The sequence below is a fragment of the Galleria mellonella genome, unplaced genomic scaffold, assembly GCF_026898425.1.
Source record: "Galleria mellonella isolate WM207_F2 unplaced genomic scaffold, CSIRO_AGI_GalMel_v1 utg63, whole genome shotgun sequence".
Taxonomy (NCBI): domain Eukaryota; kingdom Metazoa; phylum Arthropoda; class Insecta; order Lepidoptera; family Pyralidae; genus Galleria; species Galleria mellonella.
In genome coordinates this window covers 12,310,739-12,331,389 of record NW_026442130.1, presented here as the reverse complement: position 1 = coordinate 12,331,389, position 20,651 = coordinate 12,310,739, and the positions used below count along the sequence as shown (strand labels likewise).

The window sequence follows — 20,651 nt, the reverse complement described above, 5'->3', positions numbered from 1 at the left end:
ATATCCCACCCTTCAAACCGAAACACAGCCATGCAAACACAACTGCTTCACGGTTGAAACACGAATGGGACAGAGGTACCCAAGCAATCGACTTTTGTACAAAGTCCGAGTCTGAGTCTGTCCCTCTAGTGAGTAGAAATAAATAATTATCAGTTACTTATAAAACTTATGAAATATTTTAAATAAGATAGTGATTGGTATAAACTTAAAATTTCTGGCACTAACAGTCTCACTTATAATTGGTTTCCTTAATTTTTTATAGTACTGTGAAAAGCGAGGGGAAAGTAGTCAGGATGTCCCTAATTAATTAACATTACTGCTCTATTAGCTTTAACCTGTGACTTCGTCTGTGATTTATATCCTTCATCCCCTATTTTTTTATACAACTTAGAATAGCAAACAAGCTGACGGCTCTCCAGATGGAAAGTGGCAATCATATAGTACGCGAATACCAAATTTCATAAAGATTGTTTAAGCTGCGAAGGACCCAAGAGTTAACAAACTCTGATTCACATTTATAATATGTATAAGTAAAGAAATAAGGAATATGAAATGTATATACTGTTCTTGAAGGACTTTGTCACTGACAATTACTTATTACGGTACTTACATGTTATAAGAAATTATCGACTAAATCGTTTTTTAAAAAAAACATTCATGCTCACGTTTTTACTTCATCCGAACAGTAAGTACTTCATATTATTCTCAATTTCGTGTATAATAAAGTATATGTGATATAGGTGTAAGTATGTTTGTTATATATATATATATATATATATATATATATATATATATATATATATATATATATTCGTTTATATATGTAATTTTAATATGTATGTATATCAATAATTACTAGTACCGCATTCGAGTATTCGACACTTCCCTACTGGGAGAGATTGCTTTTAACATTAAGCCCACCATGTACACATATATGTACTAATAAATAAATAAATCAATAAATAATAACGGTACTGAAACAGATTTGAAAATGTCTCGTAATATTCACAAAGTAACCTGATTCAACTAAGCACCTACTGACAAATTTATAGTTCTCAGCTAATTCCCCTGTAAATACACTCACAAAGAACAAGAACCTTTTTATGTCTAACAATCGACACTTTATCTATGGCTTCACCATCGAATCAGGCATTCACGACTCTTCAGAATCTTGTTTGCCTTCAACGATTCACTGTACAAATTTACCACACACGTAAAAATGTTATTGCGAATTGCACTTTATTGCTTTAGACTTAAGGTACAATCGATTGCAAAATTTACGGTGCCGTTGAGCTCTAAAACGCGGAGGTGCTTTCTGTATAAGCAGGTCTTTGTGATGGGACCAATTTAGATTGAGCTTCCGCGGTTCCCTTATTGCTTATTGATAATGGAGTAGAAGGGGGCGGTATTGGGAGATCGGGGGGTTAATTTAGTCCAGACGGCGCGAGGTCGTGTGACAGAAACGTTCTTATGCCGACACTGGAACTCTGTTATTGGACAGAGAAGCATTCAGGATGGTCTACCCGCTCTATGTATTCTTTGTTGCAATGAATCGCGTTTGTATTGACAGATGCCGTTTTTTCCTCGGTTATGGCTGAAGGCTTTTATAATATTAATGTTAGCGATCTGCATAGTACTGGACTGGATCAAACACGACTAATATTTGTATGTGTATGAGGGTGGATCTGGTTTTGCTGTTTGACTCGTAGTCTGGTTAATTTAAGAGCATTCGTAGGCACTGTTATACCAGCGATATCTACATCGTCTGTTGATGTTATTTTAAGATATTTGGTTAATAAATAATGTGGTTTTATTTTGCATTGAAATATTTTTTTTATACAACTTAGAATGGAAAACAAGCTGACGGCCCACCTGATGGAAAGTGGTAACCGTTGCCTATAGACATGAGCAGTACCATGGACATAACAGAGTATACTGTTTCGCCCATGATACCCGCCATGCGTTACCATTCCTGAGGACTCAGGTGTTATTCCTCTGTACCTTGTAAATTCACGCCATATCCCACTCTTCAAACCGAAACACAGCCATGCAAACACAACTGCTTCACGGTAGAAACTTTTAGTTTTTTTAGCACTAAATTCTAAAATGTTACTGATAGACTAAGAAGGATCCTTACTTCTCGCACAATAAGAACTAATTCTTTCTTTAAATTGTATGTATGGATATCGATACAATGCAAAAGTAAAAGGATACAAGGAAAGGAGAAAGATTTCTTCTTTTTCAGGTCTGTCTCTTGTTCTTTTTAAAGTCTGTCTCATAGGAGACTGAGCGTGTGCTCTCTGAGGAAAGAATCCCATTCTTTAAGACGAATTACATATAAGGATATTAGTGTAGACACGGCATAGAATGGGCCACCCCTTCTTTTCAAATAGAGGCGACTAAGGAAACTTAATGATCGAGCGATAGGCAGCAGCATCCCTCTTTAAAATATCATCAAAAGCCTAACTGCGGTTGCCAAACCGCCTATCAAGTGGCAACTATTGGCAAAACCCCTCAATAGGAGACCTATCTGCAGCAGTGGAGAGATAATGGCTGATATGCTGTAAGAATATAGGCGTTATTTCTGCCTACTTCGTAGATGATTTTACGTAAAGATAGATATTTGTCCGATCATGTGATTTTATTCCAAATAGGCTTTACAGTTCACAGAAATATCTTCACAACTAGATACAATGATATAGCTTGACCTATTTTTAATTGTATCACTTGCAATCATACTGCCATAGTAAACTCCATATTGCCTATTGCTTCATGTCTGGTAAATCGATTAGGAGTTTCAGCGTCATTACTCATTAATGTAAAACTTGTTTAATTTTATTTAAAGATCGTAACTTGATTACTTGTTCAAATCTATTAAGTTATAGTACGCAATAGTAATGATTCTCATAGTAATTCTCATAATAATTGGTAACCTTGTCTCTTCTGCCACGTGGTAAATAAGCATTTGTGATTAAATAAGTTAAATATATATACATAGTTTCGAGAACTATACATGAAAATTTACTGTACTACAAATTTGAAGTTTTATTTTTCAATGCTTCATTATAATAAAACAAAAATAAAAAAAAAAATTGTCATAAAAATAAAAAATAAATTTAGGGGTGGGTCACCCTTATCATTGAGGGGTATAAAAAATAGATGTTGGCCGATTCTCAGACCTACCGAATATGCACAAAAAAATTTCATGAAAATCAGTAAAGCCGTTTCGGAGGAGTTTGGTAACAAACACCGTGACACGAGAATTTTATATACTATATATATATATATATATATATATATATATATATATATATATATATATTATTGAAGCAATAAAACCAACTCCAGACACAAGTTAATAGTTGCTATATCTCATAATGCTTATCTTTGTTTTGATGTATAATATTTTCATACATATATTACAATATCTATTCAAAGTAATGTTTATGTATTATTTGTGTATTTCTTATATTTGTATATATAATTTTTCAAGTATAGTACTATAATTGTCACATATTTTTCATCACATCTGTCCTTTATACGCTTTCTGTTTTTACCTAATATTTTAGCTGGTAGAGAATGCCATATGGCATTAAGCTCGCCATTTGTAGAGTTTTATTGTGCAATAAAAAATAAATAAGTATATATCTAAAAATTGCTATATTATATATTTAAATTAATCAAATATATCTGCGAAGTAACCAGTCGCTATCGAATTAGAATAAAATAGAAATCACGTCGTAGAGACGTTAAATTATTTGACGTCAATTCCGCCAATATATACAGATACCGCAGGCGGGGTTACCATTCTTCATAATACACAATATTCCGTGGGTGTCATAAGAGGCGACTATAGGATGGCGAGGGATGGGCAGCAGCGTCCTTCTTAAAACATCTCTAAAGGCTAACCGCGGTTGCAAATCCATCTACCAAGCGTGGCAATTACTGGCAAAAACCCCCAAGGGGGAAACTTATATTCAGCAGTGGACGATTAAGGGCTGATATGATGATGATGATGATTATGTATACACAATATGATTCTGATAATAAATTATCCTTCTTTTTATACAACTTAGAATGGCAAACAAGTTGACGACTTTCCTGATGAAAAGTGGTAACCGTCGCTTGTAAACATGAACAGTACCATGGATATAACATAACAAAACCCATGATACATGGGCGAAACAGTCGCTCATGCGTTGCCATTCCTGAAGATTAAGGTGTTATTCCTTTATACCCTGTAAATTCGCTGCCATATTCCACCCTTCAAACCGAAATACAGCCATGCAAACACAACTGCTTGACGGTAGAAACACAAATGGGACAGAGGTACGCAAGCAAACGAGTTTAATACAAAGTCTCTCTCTAAATCCTTATTATAACATGTTACGTGCTTTAAATCTTCGAATGATAACAGTCCAAGTCAAATCTTGAACAATGATATAGAGTCAGGCACGGCGCCAACAAAGGTATACGTGTATACTCATAAATAAACTCAAATGTCCTAAAACATACAGCAGTTTGCTTTTTAAGTCTCTTCAAACGTCACAATATTCAGGTGGGTCTTGTCCGTGTAGGGTTACCAGATGACACGAATTTTCCTGACAACTTCGGAATTTTGGTTTATTCTATCGGGGGAAATGGGAGAATGTTTTAATAGTCAAGATTATAACAAATAAAAAAATATACGCAAATAAAAGTCTGTATTTAAATTTATATTGGTATCGAAAAAGTGAGGAGTAAATTATTAGATAGACATAATAATTATTTCATAGAATAAATCAGTGACATAATTTATTATTAATTATTTCAGCTATTAACTGTCCACTGCTAACCATAAGCCTTTCCCATAATGGAAGATTTGCCAGTAGTTGCCACGCCTGACAGGCGGGTTGGCAACCGCAGTTGGGCTTACGTATAAACGTTTTGAGAGGGACGCTGCTGCCCATCGTCGCTCTCCCTTAGCCGCCTCTTACGACACCACCGGGAATGGAAAGGCTGACATATTCTATGCCCACAGGATTATAACTTATAAAATTATTGAATTAATATTTCAAGCACTTTAAAGTGACGAAAGATATTTTGCACGTGTTCTTATTATGTGTATGTCACACGATATGTTCGGCAATTTTGAATAGATAATGATAACTCTGGTGATAAGATACTTCCGTGTTGGTTCCACAATAATTTTAATACGGTTGAAGCTTTTCATGAGCGAAACAAAATATTAAATTACTATTATTTGCTACTGCTTTTAAAAAAATCTTGATAATTAAAAATTTTCCTACCATCATATGTCACTTAGAATAATAAAAAAAAAAAATTATAGGAAATTTACTAAAAGTCTAAAAACATGGCCAGGAAATCTTCATAACCTTTGATACACTTACTGCTTTCACATACTATTTATAATATTTAGACAAAATGGTAACTAAAAGCATAATATGTTCTCAGGAAATCTCATTACGAGTCTGGTAGCCCTTTTAAAAATCTTGCTGTCTTTACATACCATTTACATTAAAACATTTAGAAAAAAACGTAGGGCATTTATTGAAAAATCTAGGACACTACAAGGAAATCTCGTTATATGGCCGAATAAAATTTTCAGAGGTTTTCCCTGAAATTCCTTGCCTTCATATACCACTCGCAACATTCAAAATGCCAGGAAACTAAAATTTATTGTCAGAGGATTTCATTATTTGGTCTGGTAACCCTATTTGCGTGAGGTGTTATCTGACAGAAAACAAACCAACTGACTGGTAAATAAAAGGCGATGTTTCCATTATGTTGGAAACGAACTTCTTTTGATAAGAAAACACTGGTGCGCCAACCGTTATCTCAACAACTGACTGGTTCCTCAACTTGTAGAATATTGAGATTACGCAAACGGTTTCGTTTGTTAAACGTAGGTACTTAAAATTTTTGACGTATTATACTTATTTATTGATCATGCCCATTTAAACTAAACAGTATGACAATATATTTAACAATGTGAACTTAATGACTATTACATTAGAACGTAATTTTGTTAAATGAATATAGACACTAATAGACAGTGAGTTAATTAGTTTTCTATAATACATGAAAGTTACAATAGAATATATATATAATTTTTTTTATACGACTTAGAATGGCAAACTAGTTGACGGCCCACCTGATGGAAAGTGGTAACCGTCGCCTATAGACATAAGCAGTACCATGGACATAACAGAGTATACCGTTTCGCCCATGATACCCCCCATGCGTTGCCATTCCTGAGGACTCAGGTGTTATTCCTCTGTACCCTGTAAATTCACGCCATATTCCACCCTTCAAACCGAAACACAGCCATGCAAACACAACTGCTTCACGGTAGAAACACGAATGGGACAGAGGTATCCAAGCAATCGACTTTTGTACCAAGTCTCCTTCTGGTATAATATATTATCTATGTATACCCATATTTACGGTATTTATTAGAATATTTATGTATGCATATATTTATTCATTTAATATATTATATTTATGTTTATATTAGTCCAATTATATGTTTATAATATATTAATATATTAAGCGTTACTTTTATATTCCTTCAATAATGCACCGCCTACGTATTTCTCGGTTTGCCCAATGGTTGATTGGTAGAGAACACCGTCTGGTGTTAAGTTCGCTATATGTACTTTTTCACTGTGCATTGAAGTTTAAATAAATAAAAAAAATAGAACCTTAGCTATATTACTCTAAAATATAGTTTTCTTTAGTTGCATATTTTTAGAAACAATAATTCCATACAATACTGTCAAAAACAAATAAAATTTCTTTTGCATACGGCATTATTAACTTGTTTTTTTAAAAATACATATTAGTTATATATTTTTTTAAACAATTTAATAATTCCAAAACCTGGCGTATGGAGAAATTTGATTTATGTATAACAGTGTTTTACTTTAAACTTACTGTTAAACTTGCTAGTATGTAAGAATATTTTGCGACCCCCCCCCCCCCCAAGTACATACAACAGACATCGATTTCATTGCAAAATATCTCTATGGAAATGCGACACGACAGCAGTAGAGCTAAACAGGTAACAACACGTGCGATGCGAAACCAATGCAGCTCGCATTAGTTAATGAGAAACTTAGTTAAATGAACATTTTCGTAGTAAAAATATCTTTTTGAATGTTGTTTTTTTACGGCTTCGTGACCTTCTGCGACCCCTTACTGTGACCTCCCTGGGTCACATTTTAAAAAACACTGATTTATGATATTCGTATAGAAATTCTAGCTTATATGTAATAAACTTTTTTTTTTATTTGCTATCTAATCTAAGAGGTAACTGACGGGTGTAGTAGTACTATTACTATTTTATAAATTATTATTATTTCACGTGGTCGTATTTCTTTTATACCACTGAGGCGGCAAACAAGCATACGGCCCACCTGATGGTAAGTGGTTACCGTAGCCTATGAACGCCTGCAATACTAGAGGTATTACGCGCGCGTTGCCGACTCTGAAGAAACCTCTTTACCCCCCTTTTGAAGAACCCCACGCTGTAGTCTCTTGGGAAAACCTCGGCAGGGAGCTCATTCCACAACCTGAGTGTTCGTGAGAGGAAACATCTCTGAAACCGCGCAGTACGCGACCATTGAGGCTGTAGGACATGAGGATGAACTCCCTGTCGATGGCGAGCCGTACGATGGTAGAAAGTGGCTGTGGGCATCATATTGAACAATTCCTCTAAGCACAATCCATTGTACAGGCGGTAGAACACGCGGAGTGAGGCAAAATCTCTCCTAAGACTTAACGATTGTCGAGGGCGACGATTAATAATCTAAGATATTCTATAATTCAACGACCTTTGAAGATCAGACTAGAATTACATTGCACTTGTGTAACTTCGGCTCAATTCGGGGGAAACAATAAATTATATTTTATTTTAATATGCTATTTTGATAAGGACACGATAAAAATATATCGAACACTAAATAATTTATTACTTATATATTTATCGTTACTACCGTACCTCCATTAAACGCAATTTCTATGTCAAATGGTCATAAGATCCTTTACCGACATAAGACATTTCCCGTCAGGATGCTCACCTAAATACAGACAGTTATATAGAGGGGGGAAGGGATTGTTAGTAATGCGGACTACCAGTCCTATTGTTACCAATATTTCCTGTCAGGTAGATCCGCGGTCCCCCCTGGAAACCATCGTACTGAACTCCAGGTGTATTCATCACGATAGGCTAACTAACCTGCTTTTTCATTCTCAACTATCATCCCTCACTATCACTAGCGAGGCACCAGGGAGCGATGATAGGTGACGATAAAAACAGGTCAGTTCGCCCATCATGACGAATTCCGCTAGAATTAACCACGATGGTTTCCAGGAGGAACCGCGTGCAGGTCGACCTGACAGGGTATATTGCTAGCAATAGGTTAGTTAGACCCCATTACTAACAATCCCTTTTCTCCCTCAACAGACGGAGTTATGAGGTGACAAACATAAAATACAACCGAATTAAGAACTTACTTCTTTTTGAAGTCATTTAAAAATACGGAAGGAGATCAAAGAGAAGACTTCATCAAACGAAGGTTTCGTTTATATCGTGTTAGGATATTATTGAGTCAAATATAAAGTAGGTACCTAGACAAGATGCAATTGGTTCTAATCTCAAATCGTTTATTTTAATCCTAGCTCTGTAACACGATTCTTATGGGCATAGGCGTTAGTAAACAGATTCATTCTAACACTAAATTGAACGTAATGGGGCTTCGGTTGTGTTGTCTCGTTCTATAACCTGAATATACTATCCTTGTTCTATAACTGTAGGGCCAATGAGTTCTGGTCTTGCCAGATAGATAACAAAAACAATTTCCCTTTAAAATTAATCTTGATTGTTACTCTGTCATAGATTGTTATTTGCTCTTCTATTACAGTTAATTCTTTGATATACAATAGAAATATATTTTATGTATATATTTATGCATTTATTATACGTATTTATTTAATGTATTATGTGTATGTTTATTTTATTTATTTATTCTTTATTGCACAATAAAACTTTGTACAAGTGGCGAGTTTAATGCCATTATATATGGCATTCTCTATCAGCTAACCATTGGGAAAAAACAGAAAGCGTATAAAGGGCAGATGTGGTGAAAAATATGTAACATAATTATAGCAACATATTAAATTAATTATACATAATAATACATAAGAAATACACATATAACACAATAATTAAACATTAAAATAAACATTTATATTAGTCTAATTATATGTTTATATTATATAAATATATCAAGTATTGCTTTATTTTTCCTCTATTCGACAATGCACCGCCTACTCATTTCTCGGTTTGCCCAATGGTTGGCTGGTAGAGAATACTGTCCGGTGTCAAGTCCGGCAAATGTATATAAAATTTTACTGTGTATTAAAGTTTAAATAAATAAATAATATAATATACCTAGATTATGTAAAGCATAAATATATTTAAGTGGGGGGAAAGGGATTGTTAGTAATGGACACTAAGAATCCCATTGATAGCAATATACCCAACCAGGTCGACCTCCTCGCGGTTCCCCCTGGAAACTATCATGGTTAATTCCTGATGAATTAATCGTGATGGGCTAACTGGCCTGTTTTCATTCTCATCAATCACCCTTCACTGGTGCTCCGCTAGCGTATCCCGTTAGCGCAGGCGGGGTTACCATTCCATTTTCACCCATAAAATATATATATATATATATAAGTAAGGAAACGTTTGCCACTTAGTTACATATATTATGCTAGACCCTTTATGAGGTAAGTTGAGATGTTGATTTGTGTGAGAGAGCACCTTTAATTGCCAAGAGTTTCTAGGCAGCCATCGTTGTATAATACCTTTATTGTGATTTACCAAGAAATTGTTTTATATGTATATAGAGGGAGACTTTTTACAAAAGTAGTTTGCTTGGGCATCTCTGTCCCATTCGAGTTTCTACCGAGAAGCTATTGTGTTTGCATGGCTGTGGTCCCGTTTGGTCCCAGCATAGACAAGGTCACCCCTCCCTTTCCCGTGGGTGTTGTAAGAGGCGACTGAAGGAGGGCGAGGGAGGGGCAGCAGCGTCCTTTTTAAAACATCTCCAAAGCCTAACTACGGTTGCCAATCCGCTTGCAAACCGTGGCAATTACTGGCAAAACCCCCCTAGGGGGAGGCTTATGTTCAGCAGTGGACTGTTAAAGGCTGAGATGATGATGATGATGATGATGAGATAAAACATAAAGAGAAAAGAGAATAAACTACCTACCATCTATTATATGAAAATCAAACTAATATATTTGCATGCCAATACACACATATTTATTCCTAGTTATCGATTCGACCTTCATTAATAGCGAATTATCGTCAATGGATATAAAACACAATAACAAAATTAGGTACTTAAATATTTTTATTTTCATCTAATACGGTTCTCATTTTAATACAATATAGCATTCAAATCGATAATTTTTCGTCGCTTAAAATAAATGGATACAAAATATTTTACACGCAAGAATAGAACTAGGGACAAAAACTTGGAACGGGCAGACATGTAAACTCGTTATGTGTACGAGAGGATATCAAAGATCATCACGGATGAATCATGAGACCTCCGGCAATAAAAAGCTTCAAGCCTTCTCGGAATCGCGTCTGAGCTGAACACTATGTGACCAGAAACTCTGATACAATTAAAAAGATGGTTGCAACAACTTTAGCAGTATCTTTGGTGAAAAATCTTAAATTAAAAAAATTACGTTATTTTATGGAAATTCATTATAACTTATTATACTGTCAATGTTATGGACACCATTGACAATATAAACTTTACATTATTCCGTCACTGTGAAGGGTTCTAATGTTGACCTAAAATGAATTTCAATACAAATTAATAATTCAGTCGTATGCAACTTTATCTGAACATTTTCATTGGAGAAAAAACCGGTTCTCTTCACTGAGATTCGTGTCCACAATGATCGTGATGTTATATTATCATTAAATTAAAATATTTACAATCACATGCCGGGTGCATTAATTTATTTTTGCATGACAATCAAATATGTACCATACATAAAGCGATATACATTATTAAATATGCCATTTGCATGATCCTTCAGGGCAGAGTATTCTTTTATTCATGTGCTCTTGAATCTGGCAATTCCTGTTTGGTAACTTCGACGGTGCCAACGAGATATCTTTTCCATTGGTTGTACACTTTTTTTTTTATCGATTTTAAGCCTTGTGCCAGAACTAAACACAATATTCAATACAAACAGGATTCCGATTTATAAGGTACCTACAATTCCAATAGAAATCTAATCACAATAATGGGAAAATTTATCATATTTTTCCTCACGGCGTTTCACCCTGGCCTGGTTCACTTTACGATTTACGTAGGTAGACAATTTAATCCTTCCTCGAGCGCAAGGGAAACCTTCATGCCTTCAAAGTTCTGAGAACATATTTCAGCCTGTTTCACTTAAGTAGGCGGAACCGTCCGATGGTAGATTGAATGAGTCAGATGATATGGGTGTGGGAACTTATATTACTTTAGACACGAGAAATATATGGGCCACTAACAAGTTTATCTGAAACTTAACTACCTACGTGATTCATATAGTGGCCGCTATCTTGGAAATGTTCTCAGTTGCCCTCAAGTTGGACGCAAGCCAGTGCCTAAAATCGTACTGCGGGCATATTTGAACTATGGAGCCGTGTTTATACAGCGTATCTTTTATTGCCCCAGTACAGTACGGCCAGAGTTCTCTAGAGACGTGAAGACATTATGGACGGCGATGCCTTCCTAATGTGGCGTATGTGGCCGCGAGGCGACCCGAAACGGGCGGAATGGCCAGTAATTGTCGTTCTGATGGCAGATAAGCGCAAATGAATATGTAACGCCCGTCCTCCCACGACCGAGCACAATACCATAAAACCGGGTCTGACCCTATAAAAATAAAAACGGGCAATTAATATTGTTTATTCGCGTCCGTTATTCAGAGCGGACACTAACAAACGATGTCTGCATAGATTAATGCGACTGTACTCATCTTGCACGGCGCCGCGACGCCGACATCACATTGAGCAAAACGCAGTCGAAAATTCCGGTTGTGTAATTCTGAATACGCACTTATAACGGGAAATCCAGTTATGTTAATTTTAGCCGAATTTCACGAGCCATCTGACGTAGTTTTGAAAGTAGATTTTAATCGAGACATCGATCGGATACGAATAACCTAGTCAAGTCTAAATTTTAAAGGGAAATTGCATACGAGGAAGCGCTATTATGGAACCATGGCTTATGGTTTATGAATGCGGCTCGCTCTCGATGCATAGTAATGAAATCCAATTATTTATGAGCACTGCGAATCCTTATTGGTCGGTAGGCGTCAAGGCGTGTCGCGGGGTAACACTAACGGGCCACTGTAACCTAGGCGTGTAGTTTGATATATCATGATTAATGTGCTGTCTCGAGAATCGATCGGGCACGATCGCCGAGTTATCTGTATCGGAACCGACTAATCCACTAGAGTACATGCGTCAGTTCGATAGTGATGCATCGAGGGTGGACGACGGGTGTTGGACGGTCGCCGGTTGTCAGACCGTGCAACCAGCCAGTTCCTAATCTCTTGAAACTTTTACAAGCAGACGCATGAATAATTCCCGAGAGGAGCAGCTATCGATCGCATACGTCGAGGTTTTTATTTATACGGCGCGGGTGGGCGAGGCGCATATTAGTAAACAAGCGCAGGCGCGGCGGAGGCGGACACTCACCGACTTGTAGCACGTTCTCCACGCAGCCGGCCTCTAGCAGCTTGAGGCCGCGGCAGAAGGCAATGTTGCGGTGGTCGTCTGGTGGCGCCCGCGCCAGCGACGAGTACATACATATGTCCCGTTCGTCCCGCGGGAACGACCAGTACACGACCCGCCGTTGCACAGGCTCCGGGATGCGTTCGTAACGCTCCTCAATGCGTTGGAATGGTATAGTCGCGGCTACTATTTTTGCTGTGATGTCGAGTAGCGTCGCCGGGGCGCGCGGCCGGCAGCATGCGCGCGGCGCACACACAGACATGACGCTGGGTCGGCCGCTCGGCGCGGACTGACGGAAGGCCGCCGCTTTCCTCTCACCCCTGCCCTCACCTCCCCGCGGCGGGGCGCCCCTCAAGCCCCGAGGATGCGCGCCTCGAATCGACATACAACGATAAATTATTCATTTGCCGGCATAATGTGCGATATATTATTAAAAGTTGGCATTTTTGTGTTGTTCTCCGGTGGTGAGGAATAAAATCGATAACTATGTGGAAACGAGGTGGTTATCATTTATTTAACAAACTGGATTGCAGTGCTGCCAGCTTTCCTATTATTATTCATATTATTTATGAACTGTCGAATATCTGACTAATCTTGATCACTTTTAAATATGCAGTTAAAGTGTTTAAAAGTTAACAGTCTCCGAGTTAATATTGTAAAGAATTGTTTAAAAACTAATGTAGAATGAAATACAATACCATGTAAAAATAAATAATCATTTCGTAATATACATAATAATAAAGATTGTTATCATTAATAAAATATGCGATGACTAATGTATTAGAATATTAAAAATGAAGGAACAAATAAATATCATAAAGTTCCTAATCCATTTGAGCCCTGCCTCCTCACATTACACAAACGAAGGGGAAAGGCCGGCGGGGAGCGGGCGGGGGTACATTAACAGCTGATGACGGCGTCGGGGACGGCGGTCGCGCGGGGGGCGACGTCAGGTGTGCGACCTGCCGCCATGCGCTGCTCAGCTGAGATTTGGTCGCGCAGCGCTTCAGCGGCTGAATGGTGTGCGGTGTGCGTTGACCTTTTTGTTTATCGTTTATTTTTACGTAAACATTACGTAAGATTATTATAGTCTTGGGGTCTTATTGTAACATTAAATTATTTAGAATACTTTTATTTACTATGTTTTTTTTTTTCTTATAAATTTTAATAGTCGATATTTCACTGGCTGCTGAGGAACTATGATGGCGTATCAAAGTTTATCAGGATCATGTGATAGTACAAATACAAAAATCAGTCAGTCTTATCTGTGATAGCTTAGAAGGTTTTTATTTATATTGTCTGATTACCTAAGTAGATAATCAGGCTATGTAAATAAAAAAAGGTACCTATCACTACCTCCTATCACTTTTATCCAGTATTGTTAATCAGTGGATCTGACGGTGACTATAGGTATATCTCTAGGTGACTTTATCCACACTATCAACTAGGTAGTTAAGGTAAAAGGATTTACGAATTCGATGATTAACTATTAGTGCTAAGGAATTAATACTACCAGTGAAATATTAAACTTACCCCATAAAATGTTACATGGTTCACCCGTACAATATTGTGTGTAATATAATTTACTTGATAGAAAGTTGCGACATGGTTCACTTGATATAAAGTTGTGGTTGTGACATGGTTTATGGTGTCTGATTCAAAGTTGTGATATAGATCATCTGATACAAAATTGTGATATGGTTCACCTAATACAAAATTTAATATAGTTCACCTGATACGAAGTTGGGGCATGGTTCATTTAATACAAAGTTGTGACTTATTTCTACTAATACAAAATTGTAATATAGTTCACCTGATACGAAGTTGGAGCATGATTTATTTAATACAAAGTTGTGACTTATTTCTACTAATACAAAATTGTAATATAGTTCACCTGATACGAAGTTGGAGCATGTTTTATTTAATACAAAGTTGTGACTTAGTTCCACTAATACAAAATTGTAATATAGTTTACCTGAGTCGAAGCTGTGACATGGTTCATTTAATACAAAATTGTGACTTAGTTCCACTAATACAAAATTGTAATATAGTTTACCTGAGTCGAAGCTGTGACATGGTTCATTTAATACAAAGTTGTGACTTAGTTCACATAATACAAAATTGTAATATAGTTGATCTGACACAAAATTGTGGCAATTGTGGCACTTCATGAAAACTTGAAATCAAGTTCATCTGATGTGTAATTGTGGTTTAATCATAAAAATAAAAATATCAAGTGGCTGCACGATTTGAATAAAGAGTTAGTAAAATTATAGTTTATTATGATTATATTAGCGATTAATTGTCCATTGGTGAACATAGGCTTCGCCGTAAGGGGAGGTTTTGCCACTATTTACCACGCTTGGTAGGCTAGTTGGCAACTGCAGTTAGAATTTGGTGATGTTTTAGAAGGGACGCTGCTGCTAATCCCTTGTCTATTTAATTTCTTTAGTCGGCTAAAGTAAATATCACCCATGTACATACATCATGTAGTTACAATTATATTATACTTATATTATATTTATTTAATACTTATTACATTTAATATCTATACATTTTATGGCGACAACGAATGACTATAGAAAAAAATAGCGCTAATCTTAAATAAACTGTCAAAAGTGTGTATCAATAAAGCGCTGCAAACGCTTGAAATCTCTGTCTGTTCTCGGAGTGTAGGTATTATGAGTCTCGCAGACGGAGGAAATCCCGGCAATGCTGTACATACCTACAGATGATACAATATACATAATAATATTTATAATTACGTGACAGCTGCTCGTCGAAAGGGAAATCTTTGTTTTTTTTTTTAATTTTTATTAAAGTCGATATTTACTTATATATGTATAATAATAGATCTAGGGATTTATTTAACTCTTTATTGCACCAAAAACATAAAAATAAACAATAAAATATAAATAATTCAACTGAAATACAGTAGTGCGAAATACAGATTAAAATATGTATACATATAAAGGTACAAAAGGTGGTCTTATCACGAGGGCAATCTCTTACAGACGGGGGGAAAAGAATTGTTATTAATGGGATCTGACTCAATGCTAGTAATACAACCTATGAGGTCGACCTCCACGCGGTTCCCCCTGGAAACCATCGTGATTAATTCTAGTGGAATTTGTCACGATGGGCTAACTGACCTGCTTCATTTTCACCTGTCATCCCTCACTGATGCCCCGCCAGTGTACACCGATAGCGCAGGCGGGGTTATCATTCCATTATCATCCATTAAAAAAAAATCTCTTACAGACAACCTTTCATCCATGTTTTTAAGTTTACACCAAATATGTATGCCCTTCCATTCTCGTGGGTGTCGTAAGAGGCGACTAAGGGAACTTAATGGTTGAGGGATGGGCAGCATGTACTCTATCAGGTCGACCTCCACGCGGTTCCCCATGGAAACCATCGTGGTTAATTAATAAAGTTAATCGTGGATTTCGTCACGATGGGCTAATTGACCTGCTTTCGTCCTCACATATCGTCCCTCACTTGTGCCCCGCCAGAAATACCAAAAGCACTTTAGGGTTTCCAACTTTATTTTTTACAAAAAATAAAGTATATTTAGGTCTGAGAAGAATATTAAAACAGTATTTGGTAAAAATGAACAGTATTGTATTTATTTAAGGTTTTAAATACGTATTTTTTAGAGTCTCTCGCACAATTTATTAATTTTTTTTTAATGCAACTTAGAATAGCATAAAGCTGACGGCCCACCTGATGGAAAGTAATAATCGTTGCCTATAGATATGAGCAGATCCATGGACATAACAGAGTATACTGTTTCGCAGAACTAGAACATAACAATAACAGAGGGAGACTTTGTAAAAAGTCGTTTGCTTGAGCACCTCTTTCCCATTCGTGTTTCTATCGTAAAGCAGTTGTGTTTGCATGGCTGTATTTCGGTTTGAAGGGTGGGATATGGCAGTGAATTTACCGGGTACAGAGGAATAATACCTGAGTCTTCAGGATGGCAACGCGTGGGGGGGATCCTGGGCAAAACAGTATATTCTGTTATGTCCATGGTACTGCTCATGTCTATAAGCGACCTTTTCATCAGGTGGGCCGTCAGCTGGTTTACTATTCTAAGTTTCATAAAAAAAAATAAACGAATAAATACATATAGATAACAAATATATTTACATATATATATATATATATATATATATATATATATATATATATATATATACGAGGTCTGTCCGGAAAGTTCGTATAAAAGTGTTCTGGAATGCGAGAAAGAGGAGTGGGGAGGCCAGGTAAGCGCAGGACCCCTTCCTTATGTCCCTAACAATGCTTCAGTTCTGGTCTGACCGCCGTGCGGTGCGAACTGGCTTGTCACGCCATCTGTGAAGTTACCTCTTAACGAAACCCCGTCGGCATGGAGCCCGCTTCCGTTGAAGAGCAGCGCGTCGTAATCAAGTTTCTCTCGAAACTCGGCAAGAATGGCCGTGAAATTTTTGCCGATCTCAGAACAGTTTATGGGGATGATGCTGTGAAGGAACCAACCGTCCACAAGTGGCTAAAAAGATTCAGAGAGGGCCGAGAAAGCGTTCAAGATGACCCACGTTCAGGACGTCCTTCCACTTCACATTCCGACGAAAACGTGGAAAGAATTCGAACTTGTGTTAATGGGGACCGTCGTTTAACGGTCAGACAGGTGGCTGAAGAGCTTAATTTGGGCAAAACCGTGGTCCACGAAATTCTAAGAAACGAACTTCAAATGAAAAAAATTTGCGCCAAGATCGTTCCCAAGCTTTTGTCCCCGGATCAAAAATCACGAAGAGTTGCTTGCTGTGAGGACTGGTTGGAAGCCGAAGAGAATGGTGACTTTTTGAACCGAGTCATCACTGGAGATGAGTCTTGGTTCTACGAATTTGATGTCGAATTAAAATCCCAAAGCAAAGAGTGGAAGACATCCGGGGAACCACGAACAAAAAAATCAAGAAAATCCCGCTCAAATGTCAAGACAATGTTGATTGTTTTTTTCGATGTTCGGGGGATTGTCCATCAAGAATTCGTCCCTCCAGGCCAGACAGTTGATGGAAAATTCTACGTCGATGTGCTCAGACGCCTCAAAGCTCGTGTGGCACGAGTTCGTCCAGAATTGGCGCGAGAGGGGCGTTGGATTCTTCACCACGACAATGCCCCTGCCCACACCTCTCTTGTTGTCCGTGAGTTCTTGAGTAAAAATTCCATTACGGTGACCGAACACCCCCCTATTCGCCGGATTTGGCCCCGTGTGACTTCTTCTTGTTCCCAAAAACCAAATTGGTACTTCGGGGGCGGCATTTGGGGGACATAAATGAGATAAAAAAAGCTACGACGGGGCAGCTGAGAAACCTACAACCAGAGGACTTTCAAGGAGCCTTCTCACAGTGGAAACGGCGTTGGCACAAGTGCATTATGTCACAGGGGGAGTACTTTGAAGGGGATAAAATTGATTTACCTGAATAATTGTAAAATAAAATTTTTAAAAAACTTTTATACGTACTTTCCGGACAAACCTCGTATATATATATATATATATATATATATATATATATATAAGATATACAGTATTTTACATGAAGATGAGAAGATGACGTATATGAGATAGAGCAGGATTTTTTTTTAATGGGTGATAATGGTATGGTAACCCCGTCTGCGCTATCGGTATACACCGGCGGGGCACCAGTGATAGATAACTATGGAGGATGAAAGCAGGTCAGTTAGCCCATCTTGACGAATTCTACTAGAATTAGCCACGATGGTTTCTAGGAGGAACCATGCGTGGAGGTCGACCTGACAGGGTATATTGCTAGTAATGGGGCTATTTGACTCCATTACTAACAATCCCTTTCCCCCCTAGAGAAGGATATATATTTATCATGGTCATTGGTTCTCAATACATATTTTAAAATATGATTTCAAAATCTGCTTTAAATACGTTACAAATCTAGGCTAATCCCCTGACATTGTCCTGATGCTGTATATCCTGTTTAGCAGCTATTTACAGTAGTGCATCAGAGTATAGTGAAACTCACATAGGCCCTGGGGAAAAACTACTGTCGACTTAAACTTGGGGATTTGTTGGGAGTCTATGTATCTCTTATGCTTTCGGAAAGTTTTGAAATAAAGATCTTTTATGTAAGGCTATAAGGTCGAATTTCCCGAACACAAAACTAGTATTAAAAGATAAGAAGGTAAAGCGTATGTTTTAGCCTTTCGCATTTTCTGAAGGTGATAAGTACATTTTATTCAGCAAATAAAAAAGAAAAACACTATTGTCCGACCAAAATGAAATATTTTCATAAAAATGATTGCTATTGTCACTCGGGATAATGCAAGGATTCAAACGAGATCCTATTCACCTAAATCTACGAGTATTTAGGGATTCAGAAGTTATGGTGGAACATTCTAGTCTGTTCCGACAATTAGACAGGTGTGACAAAGACAATTACATATATGTCTAAAATATAATAATGATTGACAATAACTAGTTTACATCAGACAGGATTTTGAGGATGAACCTAAGAACAAGGAATTACATAGAAGGAGTGATAAAATTGTTAATTCATAGCAGGCTAGTGTACAGAAAAATGTTATACGGCCGTATAACCCTATCACATTCAGATATAACCTGCTTGCTTACTTTCTACATAAACTGTATATATATATATATATATATATATATATATATATATATATATATACAAGGGATTAGCAGCTGCGTCCCTTCTAAAACATTACCAAATTCTAACTGCAGTTGCCAACTAGCCTATCAAGCATGGTAAATAGTGGCAAAACCTCCCCTTACGGCGAAGCACTACAATTTACAATTATACTTATTATATTATATTATTTACAATTATAATACAGTTACAGTATATAGTATATATACAGTTACAGTATATATAATACAGTTTTAGTATATATATATATATATATATATATATATATATATATATATATATATATATATAATAGCAACTGATGGTGTATCTTTCGTCCTCTTTTTACTAATTATATTTGCATAAGAAGAAAGGAGGCAACCATATGATTTACAGTTTTTATTTTATCATTCCTTCTGTGTGATTCCTTGTTCTTATTATGAATCCCAAAAACATGTTTTTTGGGCACTAGTGTAAATACTTGCAGCATTTGAAAAGTTACTAAACTGTTATGTTTTGTTTATGGGTACATACACATTATTTACCATTTGTCCGTAACGCTGCAGAATAAAGTTGGAGTAATTATCCAGTAAATAAATAATGAATTTAAAGCTAATTAATACACGTATCAAGATAATTAAAAAGTAATCCACTTTGGCAACTCCATATTGGGAAACATAATTACGGCGACCCACTGTAGATGGCGCGACGACCTCTTTGTTGCAAGGTATCGATGAATAAAAATAGTTGACTTTCAGAACCGTTCCTTGTGGTAGTTTACGAGAAAAATAAATAAATAAATAAATAATGGATAAACTTAAAAACTACTCAACCAATTTTAAAAAATCTTAACAGCTCTATTATCAGTCTAGATATTATTTTAAAAAAACTAACCACCCGTACGAAGTAGGGGGAAAGGGATTGTTAGTAATGGGGACTGAGAATCCCATTGCTAGCAATATATCCAACCATGTCGACCTCCTCGCGGTTCTCCCTGGAAACTATCATGGTTAATTCCTAATGAATTCATCATGATGGGCTAACTGACCTGTTTCATTCTCATCTATCACCCTTCACTGGTATCTCGTTAGCGCAGGTGGGGTTACTATACCATTTCCACCCATCAAAAAAAATCCTGTACGAAGTTGGGTCGGATCGCTTGTTATACAACA

At 36.8% G+C, this 20,651-nt stretch overlaps 1 protein-coding gene across 2 annotated transcripts in view; it reads right to left on the bottom strand.

Annotated features, from left to right (window-relative positions):
* The window catches only part of LOC113514170 (zinc finger SWIM domain-containing protein 4-like), a 93,583-nt gene extending 80,351 nt beyond the window's left edge, over window positions 1–13,232 (bottom strand). For both annotated transcript variants that reach the window (XM_052899733.1, XM_052899732.1), the window contains exon 1: window positions 12,782–13,232. In XM_052899733.1, coding sequence (XP_052755693.1) covers window positions 12,782–13,202 — 421 coding nt within the window. In that variant the 5' untranslated portion in view covers window positions 13,203–13,232. The remainder of the gene's footprint in view (window positions 1–12,781) is intronic.
* Between the last annotated feature and the right edge of the window lie 7,419 nt (window positions 13,233–20,651).